This window comes from Meleagris gallopavo, chromosome 8, assembly GCF_000146605.3.
Source record: "Meleagris gallopavo isolate NT-WF06-2002-E0010 breed Aviagen turkey brand Nicholas breeding stock chromosome 8, Turkey_5.1, whole genome shotgun sequence".
Taxonomy (NCBI): Eukaryota; Metazoa; Chordata; class Aves; order Galliformes; family Phasianidae; genus Meleagris; species Meleagris gallopavo.
Genome location: NC_015018.2, coordinates 649,105 through 671,172, shown reverse-complemented (window position 1 = coordinate 671,172; position 22,068 = coordinate 649,105). Strand labels below are relative to the sequence as shown.

Below are 22,068 nucleotides of genomic sequence, written 5' to 3'. Positions count from 1 at the left end.
CTATATGATTCTGTATTTTCTGGCAGTTCAGTCTCTACTGCCATACCACCAATAGCCATCTCTGATGTGGTAGGCCAACGTAATAAATAAGGAGGCTTTACTTTCAGCAATTTTAAGTACTTTATAGTTTAGTTTAATGATATAAACATATGTTGTCAGTAGGAGCTCTTTTTTTAATAGGTTTTGTTTTCTGTAACTGGAGTTGTGTGATAGGAAGAAATGCAATTTTTTTTGCTTTCTTTTTGGTAGTGCATTTAAAAATGTGATCCTTGAATTAAATTAAGCACCTCACTTTTTTTTTTTTTTGTAGTATTAGTCAACAGCTCATAGAAATTATCAGTTACAGATCAATAACAATTTGCTAGTCTAGTTGATATTGAATGTATAAAGCTGACAATACATAATAGTAACTCAAAACAAGCAGAGTTTTACAAGTAGTTTTTCCAGCATGTAACCTCTAGCACAGAACCTGTATTTGGTCATAAATAGTCATCTCTAATGCACTAGGTTGCTGCTTTAGCCACATAAGTGAATGTTAATATGAGGCTTGCATGTCTGTCCACTGTTAACTTCAGAAAGGTTAAGCAGAATCTTTTTTACCTTGTTTTTCTAGGTTTTGGTTTTTTTTTTTGTCACTTTGTGGCAGCTACACCTGTGTATGTGGAAGAGCAGTTTAAGAGGAGATCAATGCTGTATGGATGTATTTTTTTTTTCATATTGTCAAAAAGTTATTTGTTGTTTGAGCTGTGTTCAGTAACATCTGTTTCTAAATCCAGAATGTGGCAAACTCAATGTGATGAGTGGGAATGCTTGCTCCTACTACAGACTACCTAGAAATAGCTGCCATGTATGTTACTGTTTTCCAGGGTATTTTAAGTCTCACGCTCTCTCTTTTCCTGCATTTGTCCTATTTAATTACAGGTTTATTAATATCAGAGCACGATACTGAAAACAATGACTCTAGTAGCCTTGAATGGGGGGGGTGGTATTTATAGTATCTATATTATGCCTTGTAGAGCATTCAGTAGATTAGCTGTAATGAGTCACCCTGTGCTGATATAAACATGGTGGAATAAATTAATGAGAGAACATAAAAATACCAAGTTGCTAGCACATCTTTATATAATAACACAATATAACAATATCTGAAAACTTTCTAATGACATTGTCTTAAGCACTCCCAAATGACTTTTTTTTCTTCCAACTACTCAAGGGATCTTCAAGTCTTACTTTGAAACCTGAAATCTTGTTCATTTCATATCAGAGACGTGACAGCAGTATGTCCATATCTGGAGTAGGAGAGTAGCAGATAAAGCTTTGCAGATAAAATGAGATAGTAAAAATAGAGCAAAAGCATCTAAGCATTCTTTATTCCCTTTTAGTTAGAAACATTCCAGCAGAAATCAATGTCCCCTGCTGCTTTTAGATGAAACACCTGGACACTTAGCAATTAAAAAAAAAAAGAAATAGTGGTAGGATGGGGGAAGGAAGACTTTAGGGAGTTATGGATTTTTGGCATTTAAATACGAAATTTAAGGACATCTGAATGCTTAACAGAGGCTCCCTTTTGATGCCTATAGATGTTTGAGTCTGGCACCCATGTGCAAAGACTATGAATGAATTAAGCATTCACAAAATTATTTCATCTTAAGTTTTATAGCTGATAAAAAGAGAGCCCTTGAAAGAGATTCTGATTTGACAGTAAAATAGTGGATACTTCGCAAGCTCCTAAAGGTCAAACAAAACAAGAAGCAAAACAGAATAAAATCTATAAGAAAAGGAATTCAGAAAACTAGGTTGTCTCTACAGCGTTATCAATTGTTTTGTTCCTTACGTAGTTATGTTTAGAGCAAGTTCTTGGATGAATTTTTTCAGTATTGAATGAAGCCACATATATATGTTAAAAAAACAAAGTGTGACTAGGAATGCAATGTGAAACGAAAGCAGCAGCAGAATTTTAAGCTTTCTGAAAACTTCAGTTGCATTTCATAGATTTAATCTTGAGTAATACTGAATAGAGAAGTGAAAAAAGTTATACAGTACCAAGCCTCTGAAGAGCATGTTTAATCTAAAATTTGAAAATGCTGACCTTGACGAGGCAATTGTGAGTGGAAGAGGATCTTCCTTCTCAGCACACAGCAGTGAAGTAGGATGAGCACATCCCTACTGCGGAGATGTGCTGTGGGGTACTGCATGCCTCCTTGTTCTTCCTGTTGGCCTTCGGGGACGTCTCAGATTGCTTTGGTCTGTGTAACATGACTACCCTCGTAAGGGTATCTGCATGGGTAGTTTTTTCAGGGCGAGCTGACAAACCTAAGTGATCGGTTCTCTGAAGCATATGGAGCTAAAATGCTGCTCATCAAACACTTCTAGTTACCTTTGATAATCAGCATAATTAGCACAAGTGCTAATACTATCGTCATTTTTCTGTATTTAAAAGGAGTGGAAATAGATTACTGTTGTGTATGTGCGTGTATGAATTTATTACACAGATTTTCAGTGACAATGCAAATGTTCTTGCATGAAACTGACCTGAAAAGATGACTGGATGTTTGTTTCAACCTAAAGTTACTGTTGTTATACAGAACCTGATCTTCTTTTGAAATGTCAGCAGACATTCTTGTCTCTGTTTGCATTTACGTACGTCTCTCATAGTTTCCAAAATTCAATCTGATACATTTCACTACAGGGCTTGCTTGCGTCCATTAAGGAAGAGTAGTTTTTTATAGCCTGTACCTTTTTCATAAGTTCCACTACTCTGCATTTCTGAAAGATGCTGACATTTATCATCTTCAGCAAAGTAACAGGGAGTGTAGCAGGACCTCTCATTCTAAATCTGTGTAATTATCAGAAGGGATAATGTTAATTATTTTTTTTCAAAGAACTTTGAACTAAAATAATTTCTCTTGGGGACGATGGATTATTAAAAGTGTTTTATTAATCTTTCTCTGCTTAGAATGGGTGAAAGGGAAACCTTTTAGCGCTGCTTTCCCTAAAATACTCTCAGAATTAATGGTTACACTGCAAGCTTCTTGGGGTGGAGAGATCTTTATGAAGTATCATTCTTTATTGTTTGTAGTTCATTCTTCTGAGGATGAAACAGAATCGATTAATTATTTTTAATGCACATTTGCTTACTTAGATATACCTGCGAAATCATACATATTGATGTCTACTAGTAATTCAGTGCTTTATTCTTCCACTTTGTTATTTACTTAGTGGTTATTTTTGTTTTCAGTTATAAGGAAAATACGTTGCTGTAATTTTCAGTTTGCAGTATCCCATGTGCGTCAAACACAGTCTCATTCCTCTGGCAGTAAAAGAACATTCCTGATTGTCTTTGATATGCTAAATTGTTCTCTTATAACTTCAGACTACATTAGTAGTCTACAGACTACAAGTAGGTCCTGCTCCTTCTCCCAGCTAAGTGAGTAAGAATTTAGGTTTTGAGAATGAGGATTCTGTATGAAGGATATTGCCTACTTTTAAAGTTATGCTTCGTTAGAAAATGCTGGGTTTATTGGAGAGAATTGAAGTGTTGTCTGTCAGACATCTTTCCTCCGACAGGTTTGGTGTCTTTATTTATCCAACTGGGTTGGAAGGGTAAAATAAATACATTAGAAGGCATGATGGCGTACTCTGATACGCTGATAGACTGTTCCAGATCTCATCATCTAACCATGCATTGCAAATTTACTTGTAACAGACTGTTCTGTAATTGACTTTTCTGAATTTTGTTGGGGGGGAAGACGGAGAGAAGGTGGCACCTACAGAAGATATACCTGAAATGAAATTATCTGTGGAGCCTTGCTTCTTTTTTTTTTTTTAATTCTAGGCCAGTTTTTGTGATAGGTGAATCAAAATAGCATTGTTTTTACCTTAGATTTTTCTTTCATTGCATGCGTTTGTGAGAGAGAGAGAGGGAGGTTTTCTTGTCAAGAAAAAAATACGTATTTTATTTAAAGCTGTATTGAGTTATATTAATATGAAAATAAACCTTATCTATTCTTCTGGTTTCAATAAAAAAGTAATAGTGGATGAAGGTGTATTAATTTGTTCAACAGCATTGACAGCTACCATTGTTTAAAGATGTGAGATCTGAGGAAAAAATGTGTAATTTAAACTTTCAGATGGCATGCTCTGAAAATTGGAAGTGGTTGGGAATTATACTGAATTTTGCTTTGGTTCCTCTTTTTCTGTCCGTATTTCCAAATGTAAGATTCGTTGTGTGACTCTTTTAAGAAACTTTATTGCTAAGAACATTGTTGTCACATTGAAGTTTGCTTGCCTTATGTTGTTGCTGTATCTTAATTATTTAGACTGTCTTGATCAGTAGAAGTTATTGAGATTACTTGTATTGAACATAAAAAGATTCAGTTTAAAAATATTTAGCCTTAAGGCATTTCTTTTCTCGTGTTTTTTTTTCTGTGTAGATACTACAACGTATTCCACTGAGCGATCTGAGCACTTTAAGCCATGCAAAGACAAGGATCTTGCATACTGTCTCAATGAAGGAGAATGCTTTGTGATTGAAACCTTAACAGGATCACATAAACACTGCCGGTGAGTAATTTGCTAAGTCGTTCATTTACAGAAATAAAATGTTTAATAATAGTCTGAGGAGACAGCACTGGAAAAGAATATAAGGATTTAGTCTTAGAATTTGCTGTTGATTGTCTCTCTCGCCATTGTGGTGGGTTTTTGTTGATTTACTTTTTTGCTACTGTGTAATATTTATAGATTTTTATTTTTTTTTAAAAAAAGGTCATGAAAAACCAAGAGTTGAATTAATTTTATAGATACAAATAGTACTTGGTGTTCTGTTGATGTAAGCAAGTAAGAAGTATTGGGTGGTTTGTTTTTTTCTTTAAGCATAGAATAGTCCTCTGTTCCTGTAAATACCAGAAGTGTCTTTTACTTTGGATACTCAGAGTACAAATTAGTAATTGCTGTATGCACAGCTGTGGTCTTTAAGAGATTGGAAAGAGTTGTTTCACTTAGTAGTTTTTAAGAATATGGTTTTCTTAAGTCAAATTAAGGCTGTCTGAACCTGATGGGTAGCTGTTCAGCAGTTTTTTGCTGATGAGCTTATATTAATATCAGTGAGATTCTTGAGTGTGTGTCTGAGTATCAGAAATGAAAACTGGATTGCCAGGTTACTCTAGATCTGGTGGCCAGTGAAATGGACTGGTTTAAAGAAGGTTGGGGTTTTTAATGTTTCTTAAAAATAAGAAAAAAGGATCAGAACTATTCCAAGTCATTTAAGTAGAAGTGATCCACAATGAAATCCTGTATTTCTGATACTTTATTCTACTTTTAATTAATTGTAGTGTAACAGATGCATTTAAATGTATGCCTGAATTCTAAACTGGTGGTCCAAATACTTTGTGTGTGTGTGTGTGTGTGTGTGTGTGTGTGTGTATGTGTGTGTGATATAAATAATATCAAGTGCTTAAAATGTTCAGAAGCTTTACTGAATCATTTTGGACATAAGCAGAAGGTTGGTCAGGTAGGAGAAGAGAATCACAAAATGATTTGCACCTAGTATGAAAGATTTATGCTTGTCTGCTGACAAACATAAAGATGATTTCTAAAAATTTATTTTTGTAAATTCTGTTCTATTTTTCCCATTCAGTTGTATATGCTTAAGTGGTGATTTCCCCTCTGTTTTCTGTTTTATTATGCCATGTTTATTTAATTATTGTATCTTTAACTATAGAGAAATGATGACTTTTCAATTTGCATCAAAGAAATTTACAGGTATTGTTTTTTTTTTCAAAGCAGATGTGTATTTCCTTCTTATAAACGATGAAGTATGAACAAGTAAACTACACCACTCAAATGTTTGTGTTTTTAAATGAAAAATTTAAATTGAACAATCCAATATACGTACATATATATATATATATATATATCTGAGACCAGGAAGTAATGAATAGAAGAAAGCATTAGTCTGATAAACTCATTAAGTAATTTTTGTGTACTAGGTAATTTTTACTAAACTGTATGGATTAGACTGGCATATCTGCAAGAGTAGGTCTCATAAAAAGTCTGTCTTACTCTTGTTTGACTTGGAAGTTTTTTTTCCCCATTGTTTGCCTTTGCCAAACTGTTGTTAATTTGCTGTGATTCTAATGCTGCCTTCTGTCTAATGGCTAGAGGCTTTCCCTCTGGACTTATCGCCTTAAGTAGGCCAGAATGCTGAGTTTTTTGTTCTCTCCAGTGGAGTGAGATTTTTTCATCATCATCTTCTGTGTTGTTTTTCCATAGGGAAATAGAGGTATCCTCTGTGAATTTATTAGTTCTGGTGTGTAGTAGACTTGCATTGCTTCTACAAGTTACCAACACTGGTGCAGTCTCTGAGAATTAAACATCGTTATTATGCAGGATACTTTGAAGCATCCAACATGAAAAGATATGGAAATAAAAATTAGTATAGCAAAATAGGACACATCTTAAATTTTAAAAGGTTATAATGCTTTCCTTAAAGGTGCGTGAACATGTGAACAGCTTGTCTGAAATCTCTTTTATGGTACTGATGTATGTCACTAATCACTTTTAGACCAATTTACTTAGAATCAGATTTTCACAATGCTCAGTTTGTAGATAAACCATTTAATTTGACTTTCAAATCCTGTATCTAGTTCAGTAACAGACTGTCTCTCAGAACTGGGGCTGTAGTGAGCAAGGGGTTTTCTATCTGCAGCTTAGAACTGTGCTCTGAAATAGCAGCTGGAGCATGCTCAATTTAAAAAAAAAAACAAAAAACCCTTTGTTAGTGTACTGGATTTGTTCTCAAGCTCCAGGGGAAAAAAAATAGTAATTTTCCCTGAGAATGTAAGGGTTATGGAATTCCCTTCGCAATTAAAAGCATCATTTGAATACAGAATTATGAGAACTGAGAGTGTGAAATGATACTTTGTTCTAAAAATCAAGTGGTATTGTATATTCTCGTTAAAAGTTGTATTTCTGCATCTGTTCTGGAAGAGGACACTGATTTACTGAAAAGGGAATTTGCCATGTGGAACAGCTGCAGGCAGAAGACCTTGATGTAGCAAAAAACTTGAGTCGTGTTGAAAGAGTATTAGTAGACGATGCGCTTAAGCAGCTGTACAGTCATTGCTGTGTATGTGTGTAAGGACACACATGAATTATTGTTAAAGCAAAATACAGGGATGTAAAATGGCAGCTGGGTAGCAAATGAGATATCCTGGCTGCACTTTGGGCTATTTTAAATATGTGACTCCAGTATTTATTTCTGTCAATGGTTTAATACAAGTTCATTTTAAGGATAGAGTAGGTTAACAGTAAGGAGACTGGATATTTAGCTTCTCCGTGCATTGAAATTTCTTTACTGTTGCCTTCTTAAGAATTTAAATGGGTGGTGAGGGTGTTTTTTGTGACTACTGACACACACAGAGATGCATCAAGCAGACTGTCAATACCTATATGTAGGTATTTAACTGGATATTACATAAATGTCTTTACCAGAAGAAACAAAAATTCTTTATGTAAGTTTAATTCAAAGACTGTCTCTCTTTTGCTTCATGTTTTTTGATGTTTTTCCCTCCCATTCCTGAGTTAAGCCTTCTACCATTTCATGTCTCTTCATTCCTTTCTGATTATCCATCGGATAATGGTACTAATGGTTCCCACTGGAAATAGATTCAAGGATGAAGGCTGTAAGTTTTTGAGGGAAGGAGGATGCCATTAAGCCATTACATTTTTGTATAGGTATCACATTACGTTACGATTGCATCACTTGCTTATGCAGCAGCACTGTTAGAACTCTTGGTTGTCTTTAGCAGCGCAGTTGTTTCTGTTAGCTCAAGTGAAACATCCTCTTTGCCCGATGCCTCATGGCTGTGCTCTTTGCCAAAGATTGAGCCTGTGAGATGTCAGGAGGCAGAACCTCTTGCCAGCAAGTCTTTCATGTTAGCTGTACATCCCAGGGGCTCAGGTGCATTGATATAGTCCAGACTTGGGTAGTGAAAAGCAGATGAGTTAATGCCTGTATTGCTGTATAATTTCAGATTTGTTCTTAATATTTTGAAACTACTTTTCTTCATTGGAATACCTCATGCCTTTCTGGTCTAGTTTTAAATACTTGTTTTTTTTCCAATAATAATAAAAACGCACTAGTGCACTAATGGTGCACTCTTTTTCAAGCTCCTTATCCTTGAAAATTAGGACTATAGTTTGCACAGTTTTGCTGCTGTGTACCTCCTTTATTCTTTTAAATTTGCTTAGATGTGAACTGTAAAGAAGTCTGGTATCTAAACCTGAGAATGAAATGGTAGATGTAAACCCAAGAGGTCTGTGCAACTAATACTTGTTTCCTGGGATACTTTTTTGTCATTACCCAGTCTCATATGGTTTTAACCATTTGATCTAGAATCGTATGTAATTGACATGTAAAATCAGAGCTCACTTAATTAGAACTAGCTAATCAGGATTCAAGTGTTAAAAAATAAACAAATTAAAAGCTCAAGAATTTGTTAACATCGTTCCCTGGTGAAATAGTACAAGAACATATTATGTGATAGACACACTAAATACAGTTGTATTCAACACCTGATTCATGCTTTCATAATTGAATATTCAGAAGATAGAGGCTCTTGAGAAAGCTTCCTGTCGAAGTACTATAATTATTGATTAACAACCTCAACACTCCATTATAGTGCTTTTTATTTACTAATTTTTCCCTAGATTATTGCTTTTGACAGATGCTTACCTTCTTCAATCTCCTCTAACTTGTGCTGCAGAAATTACTTCCATCTTGAAATATATTTGCAAATTGAAGTCTTACGAAGTTGAGTCACTCTCAAATACGTGAAAGGCTGTGTTTTAATGCTACATAAAATTAATAGTCCATTTTGACCTGCTTGGAAAGTTTCTTCAAATAAATATTCTTTATGAAATTGTGATGCAAGAAGAAATACTCCTAAATTTATATCAGCGAAGAGGAATGATAAACTGGAATACCTTTTACATCCATTGCTTTGTATTTCGGGAATGAAAATGCATTTTCAGCTATCATAAAGGATGGGAAATCAAAGATGATGGCTGAGCCTGCCTGTTTTTCTTTTTGTTGCTTTTTTTTTAAAGCTACGTGTTCCTAATTCTCAGATAATAACTGTCAGGCTTTGTCAATTTATTTTTTTTTAAGTATTGGAGTTCCCCATATGTAGTTTTTATTAGGACTATTAGTAGTAGAAGTTAAAGAGAAGATATTTCTATGAACTTAGAGTATATTTGTCACTTCCTGAAGCTATGGAAAATGAAGAGACCTGATTAAACCCCCTTTGATTTTGGCAAGACCCCTTCAGTAGGTTGTAGGATGTGCTCATCTATAGCCTTGAATTTTGATAGATAGAAAAATGGAATTGTCAGTTCAGCAGCTGAGCCGGCTTCGTCGTTTAGCTGCTAATGATTCTTGGTTCTCTTCATTTGGAAACAAGGTGGGAGACAGTAGAGACTATGCTGCAGTGGCAGATAAAGGCCTCATTAGCAAGCGCACTTAATACTGATAGAGCCTTAATTATTATCACTACGTTTGTTTGTGCTTACATGTTTCTGAAAATATATCTTGTGCCACTTACCAGACATCTAGATAATACAGCTTATCTCCAATAGCAGAGATTACTCAAGTCCGTTATGTTTGAAGCACAAACTTCCTTGAAGAAACTTGGTTTGTATATGTAAGAAACTCTCTGGACTGCCTCCTTTTCCTTTTTTTTTTTTAATTTAAAGGAAAATGAAGTCATGTGACTCTAGGGAAGGCTATTACGAAACGAGATGAAGAGGTAAACTCTGAAAATTGGAAAAATTCAAACAAATGGTAAAAGCCTGCCCCTGCAAGGGAATATTTCATCAACTTATTAGTGTTGTTATCTCCCCTCCCACTCCCCCGTTGCTTTTCAAACTCTGTGAATGGAGAGAGGAATGCACTGTTTCCATAGCGCATACAAAAAAGCATTCATTGAAAAGAAAACCTTAAAAATGTGGGTGCAAATATCTATGGGTATATTGGATCTGTCTTGAATCTAAAATATGTGAATATTCTGCCATCAAACCCTGCTTCTAAATTACATTGGAAATGAGTTAGGGTTGTGGTGTTTTGTTATGCCTCCCTAAGGCAGGAAGAAATTTCTTCAGTGCCTAATGCAGAAATCTGAAATCTCTCATTTAAATTCTCATCCTTACCAGTGTCTTAAATGCATGGGAAGCAAGAGCATTTCCAAACTAATGCTTTCTGCAGACATTTTCCCAGAAGGTCTGTTGGAAGATAACTTACTAGGAGAACAAATAAACCCTGGACAATTAATTGAGTCATTTAAATAGAAACAAGTATCAACGGTATCAAAATGCTATCTACCAGAAATGTAATCCACCAGTACTTTGGCTTAATCTAGCTGAGAAGAAACAAACAAAAATAGCCCTATCTGCCATTCTTCACTCTGCAAAGAAAACCCTTCTTACTACCTAAGTAGGAATGGGAGAAGTGAGGGAAAGATGTGTGGGTTTTGTACTGTTACAGAAGCTGAGGTATGTAGAGTAGATGTGAGAGGTAAATGTAAATGAAGTGCTGCATTCAGTTGATGGTCAAGAGGTAAATATACTGATTCATGTACTTTTTACCTCTTACTGGTATTGTACGGAATTGGTCATTTGAGTGTGAAAATAAAATGCCTTGGATTGATACAGAGTGGGGTGATACAGGCAGGGGTGAACTCCTCAAGCAACCTGGAAGTGGTATCTACTAAGAAACAGTGTAATCAGAGGTATCTTGAAGAGGTAGCAATGAACAATATTTTTTTTGCTCTGTTTTTGCATTCAACCACTTTGTTAGATAGCAAACAAAAGATTTGACAATAATTATGCTATTTAAGTAAGCTTGTCAAGCTGTGTGTAACAGCTTAAGTCTTACTTGAATCAGTATATGAATTTGAGGTCAAACACCTGAATGCTTGAGAGGGCTGTCGTGTGCCATTGAAATCCTGTTAGCTAAATTATTAAAATAGAGGAAGCATATGTGACGATGGGAAGCAAAATACAGACTTATCCAGAGGTTAAGCCCCTGCTATAAATGACTGAGAGCATATGAAAATGTGGTTCAAAAAATTCAGCTAAAAATCTTCTGCCTTATTTTGAGATCTGAATTATTATGTTGGACCTCATTGGAGTGTATTGTCAGTAAACACTTAGGAAAGAATTTGAGGCTGTCAGCAAGCTCAATGAAAAATGGAAGAGGGGAAAGTGTCACTGCCTTCCAGCACTGTTTCTGTTTACACTTCCAAAGCTGCAACTCGTGGAAGCAGTACAGATATTTTGAAGTTGAAAATAACTGTCTGTAAATTGCTTCACAATTTCTGCAGCTGGCATTTTGGTCATCTGAAGTATTGGAGAGTCTTTAGATTCTTGCTGTTCATAATAATTCAGGCTTGTGATGTCACTTACTGGCACTGCTATGATGGAGAACGGAGAGATCTGAGAAGTATAGCTCCTTCAAAACTATAACGGGATACTATTTCAATAAAGAAGGGAGACATTTAATGGTATTTCTTCCCTTAAGACCTGATGCTGTTTGATCAAGTTAAATTCACAGACAGCAAACGCATGCAGATCATCTTTGTTCAGAAAAGTTTCAATTGTCTTTCAGATCATAGAATCATAGAATGCCCTGGTTGAAAAGGACCATAACAATCATCCGGTTCCAACCCCCTGCTGTGTGCAGGTCGCCAACCAGCAGCCCAGGCTGCCCAGAGCCACATCCAGCCTGGCCTTGAATGCCTCCAGGGATGGGGCATCCGCAGCCTCCTTGGGCAACCTGTTCCAGTGCCTCACCACCCTCTGGGGGAAAAACTTTCTCCTGATATCCAACCTAAACCTCCCCTGTCTCAGTTTAAGACCATTCCCCCTTGTCCTATCACTATCCACCCCCATAAACAGTCATACCCTCTCCTATTTATAATCTCCCTTCAAATATAGGAAGGAATAAAAGAATAAGGAATATGTAAGATATAAATGTCTGGTACAGTCCAGGGCAGAAATTTGTAGCAAGAAGATAGCTATTGGCCTGATAGACACTGCAAACGTATGAAGTGAAGTATTTAAAGGCTTTTGCATCTTGAGAGAAACACAACATAAAATACAAGATATTGCAGAAAACCAACTTCTGGTGGGTGATATTTGGTGTTATGGATGTTGGAAAAGGAAGATTAATTCCAGACTTTGGTATGATTGCACTTAAGATGACCTTGTAGTTTATACTAAACCATGTAATTATTGGAATAGGAAAGAGCATGACTTCTAAATGGAGTGTGTAGTTATCTGGAGCTAAGATTCTGGTCACCTCTGAAAGTTAATGTTATTAACTGATCTTCCATGTACTTATTTTTATCCTGGACAGATTTCAGTAGGAATACTAGAGCTGAACGATAGTTGAAATTTCCATTTTGCATCGTATTAAAATATGTTTTGGATAATTAGCGTGAACAAACTGGTAAATGCTACACCTGCCTGCATTTTAATTTCCCAGCACTTCTCAGCTCTGCTCAGTCATGGTAATCTCAGTTATAAATTCCTGTGCATAATAGATTAGATGGAGCCATTTGTTCTTTCCTCATCACTTTGTGTTCTTAATTTCCCACACAAACAGTTGCCAGGATAATTAGACTTAAATTGATTACCTGGAAAACCAGAAAGTGGATATTAAAGCTGTCCAACATGAAGGCAAATAGTTAGTAGCATTTTTACGGGCATAGGGACTTTGGGCATAATGTAGAAACTTTGTACTTTGAATTGTAGAAAATACCATAACTAAGAACATATTCCACATTCTTGGTTCTTGATATTGGAGGGTGGAGTCAGATGTTTTTTAATTATCTAGCTGTTTCATTTCTCTGCAAGTTCTTTCTACTATGTTGTGTTTTGTTTGGTTTTTTTTTCCCCTCTGCTTATTATTTTAAAATTCAAAATGGACCTGTGGAAAATTGAGAAGTGGAAGGTTGTGATCTTAGCCTCTTTCAACTAAAAAACAAGCAACAACAACAAAAAAACTACAAAACACGAACAAAAAACCCACAAAGCTCTTTGTTTCTTTCATTTTTAAACCATAGCTATGTTCTTGTAGAAGGGAATAGGAAAAGGAAAAGAAGTACATTCAGTACTAAGAAGTAAAAGAAGTACGAAGTTTTAAGTATTTGTTTATGATGTAAAATTTATTTCTGACTTGCCAAGACTTGAATGTCTTGCAGATCTAGTTCTTTGAGGAAGAAGTTGTATTTTACTACTGACTAATGGAGAAATGACGAGATGTATTAAAAGTTTTTGCTGTCTTTATGGCTCATCTGAGTGGGATGGATCCCTTTCCTCCCATCTCAGACTTGCTCAGAGTCCAAATGTAAGCTCCTGTTTTATTATGGGCTTACTTTAATCATGGATTTTGATGCTGTGGTACATTATTAATGTCCATGTGCATTAAAACCAAGGAAGAACTGAGGGATTGTGAAGACGAGTGATATGAGTACAATTATATAGTAGACATCATTGTATTTCTTCTAAGCATCTTTGGTGTTAAAATTGTAGATGTAGTATTAATAAGGGCAATACCATACTGTTAGAATCACTTCGTTTAAAATAAACCGATGGCATAAATAAAAATGCAATCTTTGTAACGCATATTAGAGGAATAAAAACAACCAAATCTGTCTTTTACAATGTACATTTGCAATGCCGTACCATTATTAGTTGGATTTTTCCCTTTAGGTATCTTACAGTGTCATAGAAAACTAGACTCAAAAACGATCTGGAGGTGTTATTTGTGTGACTTCGAGGCAGGTAACTTCTGACGGATGCTTGTCTGACCTGCTCTCAAAGACCACATAATTTATAATGCTCCTAGGCAATAGTTTTTAGCTATCTTTTGGCTTTTCATGGGAAGGATTTTTTTAATGTTTTGTTCTGAATTTTCTTTAACATACTGCTTGTGGTTTATGAATATAGTGAGTTAGGTCATGTGCTGTGCTTTGCGACTGAGCAAGTTAAAATAAAAAATTACAAGCAGGTCAATATTTATGAAAGCTTACGTGTTGTCAGAGAATCCTTGTGCTATGAGGTCATTAATTTGTCTGCTGAATAAGTTTCAACCGAGCTTTAATTCTGACCAGAACCATAATATTTTATTTAACATGTATGTTTTAATAGTCTGTGGAGTATAGCAAGCAAATGAATTTAAATTATGCATTCTTTTTATTAGAGATGATTGTTTAACATGAAATGTAGTTTTAATGTGCTGCTTTCAAGTTGAGGTAGGTATTACGAGTATACTAGTAAGTGCTTCCAAAGGAAGTGCTAGGTATTGATTGGTCATTAATCACCCCATTCTGCTAGAAAAATGATTGAGCGTGAACAAAAACTGGGACTTGCTGAGTGACAGCAGTCCTAGCTTTCAAAGAAATGCAAATAGGAAATAGAGTATTTCTGCACAGATTACTGCATTTTTAATTATAGTCTTCTGCCTGCACTAGATCTGAAAGAAAATTTGTCCTACCCTCATCAGGATCCTGCTGTATATTGCTTTCTGAATACTACTGTGTCTGAATATCATAATATCTGTTATCATCCTTGCAAGGACCTGAGAATGTTCTAGTTCCTTCCTTGAAAGAAGAGAACCCACGTGGTTTAGTAAGGCTAAAGATTTTGGAGTGGAACTTGGTGCTGATTTTGCACTGAATTCATGCTGCGCTTCTGCCCTTCTTTTTGTTCTTTTTCTGCTCTCTACGTATCTATGAGTATTTTCCAGTAGTGTTCAGATAAAAAAAAAAAGGTTCCGGTGTTTCGAGTCTACTACCATTTTAGAACTCCTGGAGAGCAATCTTATGTGCCTTTTCATAGAATAGAATCATGGAATCATAGAATTGCTCAGGTCAGAAAAGACTTAAAGATCAAGTCCAACCACAACCTAACCATACTGCCCAACTCTAACAACCCTCTGCTAAATCATGTCCCTGAGCACCACATCCAAACGGTTTTTAAACACATCCAGGAATGGAGACTCAACCACCTCCCTGGGGAACCTATTCCAGTGCTTAACAACCCTTTCTGTAAAGATTATTTCATCCTAAATTTCTTGTATTGACTGAAGCTCATTATAGGTCTCATGGGGATGACCAAGTCTTAAAAATGATTTTTTTTTGTTATTCTTTTTTTGGTTTTGTTTTTGGTTTTCAACTAAAAATTCATTTCAGTCATTTACTCCTGCCAAAACTTTTAGAGAAGTTAGGCAACTTTACCAGTGAAGGCTGTGATAGCTGCTGATGAGCAGGGTTAAGACGACCATATGCTGATCAGCTTTGAGGACTCCAGAGGAGAAAAATGGAGAATGAGAATTTTGATGAGTTTGTTTCCCATGTTGTCCGTATACTGAATATGGAATAAGCCAGCAACAATTAAAGGAGGCTAAGTGCCTAAATATGGAGGTTTGTATTCAAGCACTAGTTTTTTCTGTGCTGAGTGAAATCATGTAAGTAAAAGTTGTCTATAAGTATGTGGTGCTACTTTCATGCTAAACTGCTTTAGCATCAACTCGTTTACCAAAAAAATAATGCTAAGTCATTTGAACTTATTTTACTGTATCGTCCCGAGTCTCCATAATCTTTGTCCTATTAGAACAATGGTCTGCTTGCTTTATAAATAATTTAGCAAGTTTGCAGTAACTTTCAAGCTATATCCAGTAAATCAGTTAATGGTACTGATCAGAACTGTAGAATCATAGGATGACTTGGGAAGGGACTTAAAAGATGAAGTTCCAACCCCCAAGCCACAATCAGAGTGCTAGATCAAATGCAAGATCTGATTGTCCAGGGCTCCATCCTGCCTGGCCTTGAACACCTCCAGCGACTAGGCATCCACAGTCTCTGTGTTCCAGCACCTCACCACTCTCTCAGTAAAAATCTTTGCCCTGACATCTAAATCTCTCTTACTTCATTTTAAAAACATTTGCCCTTATCCTATCACTATCTACCTATGTGAAAAAGTTCATTTCACTCCTGTTTATGAGTTCCCTCTGAATACTGAAAAGCTCCAGTGAGGTCTCTCCCCAGCCTTCTCTTCCCCAGCCTGAAGAAGTTCATTTTCTTCAGCCTGTCTTCACAGGAGAGGTGTTCTAGCCCGTGGATCATCTTCATGGCCTCTCTCTGGACCCCGTTCAAATCTCGACATCATTCCTCTCTTGCGGGCTTCAGACACAAACGCAGTACTGCAGCTGAGGCCTCATGAGGTCAGAGCAGAGGGGGTCAGTCATCTTCATCACCCTTCTAGCCACCCCTCTTCTTATGGAACTTGTGATACCATTGGCTTTCCTGGATGCAAGCATGCAGTGCTGGCTCACGTTAAGATTTTCATCTGCCAGGACCTTTAAGTCCTTCTCAGCAGAACTGCTCTCGGAGTTCTTCTCCCAGTCTGTATACACATCTGGGATTACTCTGACCCAAGTGCAAAACCTTGTACTTTGCTTTTTTGAACCTTATCAGGTTCACACCTTTTGAGTTAATCAAGGTCCCTTTGGATGGCATCCCTTCCTTCTGGCCTATCAATTGCTCAGCTTGGTGTCATCAGCAAACTTGTTGAGGGTTCGTTCAATACCATTTTCTATGTCTTTGATGCTGTTAAAGAGTCCCAAGTTAGCCAGTCCCAAGAAGAACATGACATTGCAGCTGGTCTGGCAGACCATGTATTAATGATACTTAACTAGTGATAAAGAACAGATTTACTAAAATGGGCACAAAAAGAAGCATTATCTCCATACTGTAGTGTTGTTTCAAATTATATGCAACACTAGGGGGGAAAAAGAGGGATAGTACTGGAGAAAAAGATGCTTGGGGTTTTCTCTTTTCTTGGTTACTTTGACTTTTTTGATCATTCTGTTCAGGAAAGATAAGCTTCTGTTGTAGTTATCTGTAGAGCTGATAGCAAAACAATTTAAGAAATAACCCAAGTGTTGAGTTATCACTGTATTTTTGAGTGGGGCAGAGAGGTAAGCTCATGTATGTTGGAATATTAGGATTGCCTGCTTTTCTGGGACCAGGAGCACCTATGTGTTTTTCTGTGTGGATTTCTTTTTCTTTTCTTTTTTTTTTTATTAAATTCCTTCTTACCTCACATTCCTCTTTCTCTTACATAGAGAGCTATAGAGGCTTAAAGTTGCTTTTTCAATGTGTCTCCTTCCTGACAAAGGCTCCTAGATTCTTCGCCTATGGATTTGAACTGGTTTCATCCATGAGCAAGCAAAATGCTTTGTCTGAGCCCTGCTATAGCCTGGGGAGTGATTTTTGTCAGTGGCTTCCTTGCACGTATACTGGAGAAGATGTTCTCCCAGGTTCTATGTGATGTAGTTTTTGCTAACAGGAATTTATAGGGAGAGAGAAACCTACCGGTGAAGAACGCCACATACTTGAGGAAAATGGCTTCTTTCATCAACACACCCTGTTGAAAACTAAAATAAAAGTTAAAACAGAGGCTGGGAAAAGGTAGATGCTTAAAGTTGAAAATGTGTTATTACTACAGGATTTTTGTGTGGTGACTTCATTGCTTACTCTTTTAGAGCAAACAGGGTTTATATGTTACTTGTGATGATTAGAAAAAAAAAAAAGGGTATGCAAGAATGGCAAGGAACATAAATCTGTTCTACAATGCCGTAAAATTAGCATGTTGTTTCTCAGAAGAGTGAGTCCATAATGGAATGCTCTCATACCCAAGAATAATTCACAGGGGATTTGTTTGAGATGTGCTGCTCTTCCCAAAGCTATAAACCAAGGCAGCCTCTCAGGCAGTAAAGGATGTTTTGTTACAGAGGGTAGAAAGCAAGCATCAGAACTGTCTGGAGAGGTGAATTAAAAGGCCAAGTGAGGTTACTCCAAGCCAGTGTTAGAGAACGTGCTGTAAAATCATTTGTAAGATAGTTAAGTTATTCAGCTCTCTGCATTACTTGCGAAGGGTTAGTCTTTTAATCTAGCTTGTCAGCTAGCCTAGGGAATGAATCTGAATAAATATAGAGCTATTGATTACTGATACTTTATTGCTGCTGCTTTCAAAGCAGAAGGCTTCAGTGATGGATTTATCTGGGAAATCCGTGACAAGCGAGCCCTTGTAATTAATCCTCTACATACTGTTGTAATATGCCATACTTGGCTCAATAGGAATGTGTTTGTCTGGGAAAAAAAGATAGTAACCAAGTGCCAGTATGAGAAATTTCTGGTGTTGAATCTGCCAAGCCTTTCAGGCAAAATGCTGCTTTGGGTCACACTGATGTCAATCATCTCCTAGGGCAAAGACCAAGCTTAATCTCAGTAATAATGTTGAACATTTAGCCCTGTGGGGCTTTCTTGCTTTTCAAGTTAGATTTCAAAAAACGTAGTCATGATCAGTGATACGCAGTTGTTGTCCCAGCTGGCTTCTATGGAAAAGGATGGCTTAATCATAAGGAAACACAGCTATGTGGGCTCGTAGGTATTTTTTCACTACCTGCATGCATGAAAAAGTGTTCACAAGTCAAATGCTGCTAAATATTAATTTAAACTTCTTATTAGTAAGAATTAATTTTTTTTCAAGATTTCAAGTGTGAATTACGTGTTCATATCTAGGATTCTCTTTAACATTGTATTCTGTGTTTTTGATGATTGAGCAGGTAAGTAAAAATCTGCTTTACCCTGGCCCCCTTGCGTCTCAGTATTTTATAGTTAGTAGTATGTGGATGCATGTTTACTGTATATTAATCCTGAATTCAGTGCTCTCTGTGTTTGAATGGAAGTGATTTATACTACAATGGAAAAATCTAGTACACTGCACTATGAAGACTTTTATTTCTACCTCTGTTTTGCAAGTAGTGCTCTGTCGAATATTCCAGAATGCAAGAAAATAGATGAGATAGCACTGATATATGCAGCGTGTTAGTCAAAAACAGACTGTATGAATTTTTAATGAAATGCAAAGTTAATTCATTATGCATGATGGATAACTACAATGTTTGTAGGATGAAGTTTCTAGTAAATCTTATTATCTGCTGGATTTCAGGCATCAAAATAATCCTGTTGTTCTCCAGAGACTTTTTGTTGTATTTTCTCTCCTGGTTTAGTTTGATTTGTTAGTGTTGTGAACATACATCAAATAAAAAAATGCTGCATGTTGACAGAAATGGAATTTGTGAATTTATTTTGAGGTGGTAGAATGATTCAAAATGTTGTTACTTGGGTTAGAGAAGACCGAAATGTTGCTTCACTTAAGGATGTCTTTGCTAATTTTTTTCCTAGCTCTCAAGGATTTTACACAACACTAACACACTGTCAAGGCATGAGAAGGCTGACATAAAAAAATAAAGCTTGCGTTCTGACACAGATTATTAGGTAGGGATTATATGGCATAATCATTTACTGATTTCCTTAATTATCAAGTTATGCTGGAGGTCAGCTGCTTACCTTTTTCTCCTTCACAGGGATAATGTTTAAGTTCCATAAGAAAATAGTTGGAAGCCAAAACAAAGTGAAAAATTTTATACTAATGCTTGATAATATATGCCCAAGGCAGAAAATATCACTAATAAGAAGAGTCAGCCACAGTTGTTCATTCGTAAGTGACAAATTAAAGATGTAAATAGCAGTAGTTTGGAAAACTCTTTTTTGGCAGAGAAGTAGAGTAAGTACAGGCCCTACTTTTTTAAAAAGATGATGATGCCAAGCCTTGCACATAAAAATACAGTGTGCATAGGTGTGAGTTTACAAGTGTACAGGGCTGCTCAGGGAGTTGGCCTTTCTTGATACAGAAAAGCTATTTGAGCTAGGTTAGAAGCGTGCCTAATGCATTACTGTTGTCTTTTCATCCTGAGTCAAATTTGTTAAGTTTAGCCATTGTGACCTTACCCCTTAATAAAGGATTTAAGCGTTTTGTGGAGGACAAGGAGGCTGGCCTTAATTTTTTTTTAGATTCATACTTACAGAAGATGTGTTTGTTGGCATCGCTTATTCTAACAGTGACAATAAATATCTTTGTCTATAAGGACTGAATATTGAAGTTCAGTTCTCCTCTTAATTTATACTTAGCTGGAATAACAGAAAGGTCTTATAAACAGATGAGATTTGTGGTTATGATTCAAAAAATAATTAGGCTGTTGAGCGTACATAGGTAATGGAAATACTGCATTATCTTATATAAGGGTAATGAAGTACTAGACTTACATTATTTTTCTTGAAAATTTTTGAAGTTAAATGTATGTAGTTGATATTTTTATACATTTTCCGTTGGATTTGTTGGAGTTGAAATTACAGCATTCTTTGCTGTGACAGGGTGCCATGCTCTTCTGTCTAAAACCAGAGAATCAGTCTTGTTAGAAGGAACAATACTGTAGACTAAACGTATTTCTTCAATAGATGCACAGAAGTAATTTGGGGCTGACATTTTGTCTCCTCTCTTGGTATTTAGATGTAAATATGGGGCTTTGATTCCCTTCTTGGGGAAGCTAGCACTTGCTGTAGGGAAGTCTTGATCTCGTGGGACTACAGATCAAGAAAACAGTGTTTCAGCCTGAAATTCCCAGATGTACCTTCACCAGCCGCTACATTTGTGCTATACCAGTACCAAATATATTTTGTATTGTTGCCTCTCACACACACAACTCGAATGATTTTGTAAATTGAGATTAGTAAATGCTTTTAAATTTAAGTATGCCTCAGTCTTTTCTCTGTCAGATTGAAGTTACCTCACATACTTTTGACAGTCAGGCTGCTGTTGTGTAGCTGAATCTGATAAACCACTATCATTCAGGTCTGTTTTGAGATGAACTCACTGCTGGTTAGTAAGGAATGATGCAGTGCTGGCCTGGTTCGGGAGCTGTCTGCTCCCTGCTGTTGGATGAGCTGCTACTGGTGGACTGCATTGCAGTTTCTGTTGCTTTCTCTAATGTTACCTAATGTAACTGGTGTCTTAAATGCTATTTAATTGCAATAGTAGCTAAATAAATAACAAGAAGTGGCTTTTAATGGACTGAAATGTCTACATGCGTATGTATCATTTGTTTAATTTTTTGCTTGCTATCTTATCTCAGACTTCGATATTTTGGGAGTTGTTTCTTCAGCGTGCTCCCATTTCTGTCACTTCATTTTCCTTGCCTTACAAACCCATCTTTTGCGCACAACAAGGTCAACTGTAAGTCTTCATGACTGAATCTTGCATTGTTTCTTGTCTTCAGATTTCACAGATACTCTTACAGTTACTGTCGTCTTTCAGCTCCTGCCAGAATGGAATTCTTTGTGATTGCTTTTTTTCATTTTAGATACATTCAGGCAAGAGCAGCATACTTCGCATAAATAGATTTTGTTCAAAAACAAACACCGAATCAATTTTATGCTTTTTCAATTGTCTGTTCAGGATCTGGTCTCAGAAATATACAAATGAAAAGCGGAAAATGGCTTCCTTGTTTATTCAAGTGGAAAGTTAGGTTTGATCAAGTTAGTAACAGTCTTGTGTGGCTTATTCAGTTGGGGGTGGGTTTCTGTGTGCAAGAGTCTGTATGTTTCCTACATTTTAATCGATGTCAGTCTATAAAAAATACCATTTTCATCCTGTGAATTTATTGTGCATCATTGCTGATTGGTGCCTGCTCATCAATATTGAGAGAATTTATATGTTATCTATGAAGTTTCATTCTGTTTAGTCATGCTTGGATTTTTTTGCATTAGGAGTTTAGTCAGAAATAGAAAACTTGATAGGCAAAATTCATCATTTCTGGATGAGAGAGTGCCATTTGATTTTCTAATTCATCTTTCATCTTTTTCTATAGAATACATAAGATATGTATTTCCCTCCCCTTTTTCTTTTTTTTTTTGAAGTTCTGATTGAAGTGGAACTTTCTGTTAGTAATAGATGAAATTACTTAGATGAGGAAACAAACTTGCTCTAACTTGTACTTTGAAAGAACTTCTCTTTCTATTGACTCAATAAAAAATATAACAAAGATTGATCTTTGGTGAGAAATGATGTAAAATTTTAAGGAAAAATATAAGTCTTGGAATTGCT

The 22,068-nt window shown here is 36.2% G+C and overlaps 1 protein-coding gene across 2 annotated transcripts in view; it reads left to right on the top strand.

The window, feature by feature from the left end:
* Nucleotides 1-22,068, top strand: part of NRG3 (neuregulin 3) — a 285,382-nt gene that overhangs the window by 71,310 nt on the left and 192,004 nt on the right. For both annotated transcript variants that reach the window (XM_019618006.1, XM_019618004.2), the window contains exon 2: nt 4,434-4,563. In XM_019618006.1, coding sequence (XP_019473551.1) covers nt 4,434-4,563 — 130 coding nt within the window. The remainder of the gene's footprint in view (nt 1-4,433; nt 4,564-22,068) is intronic.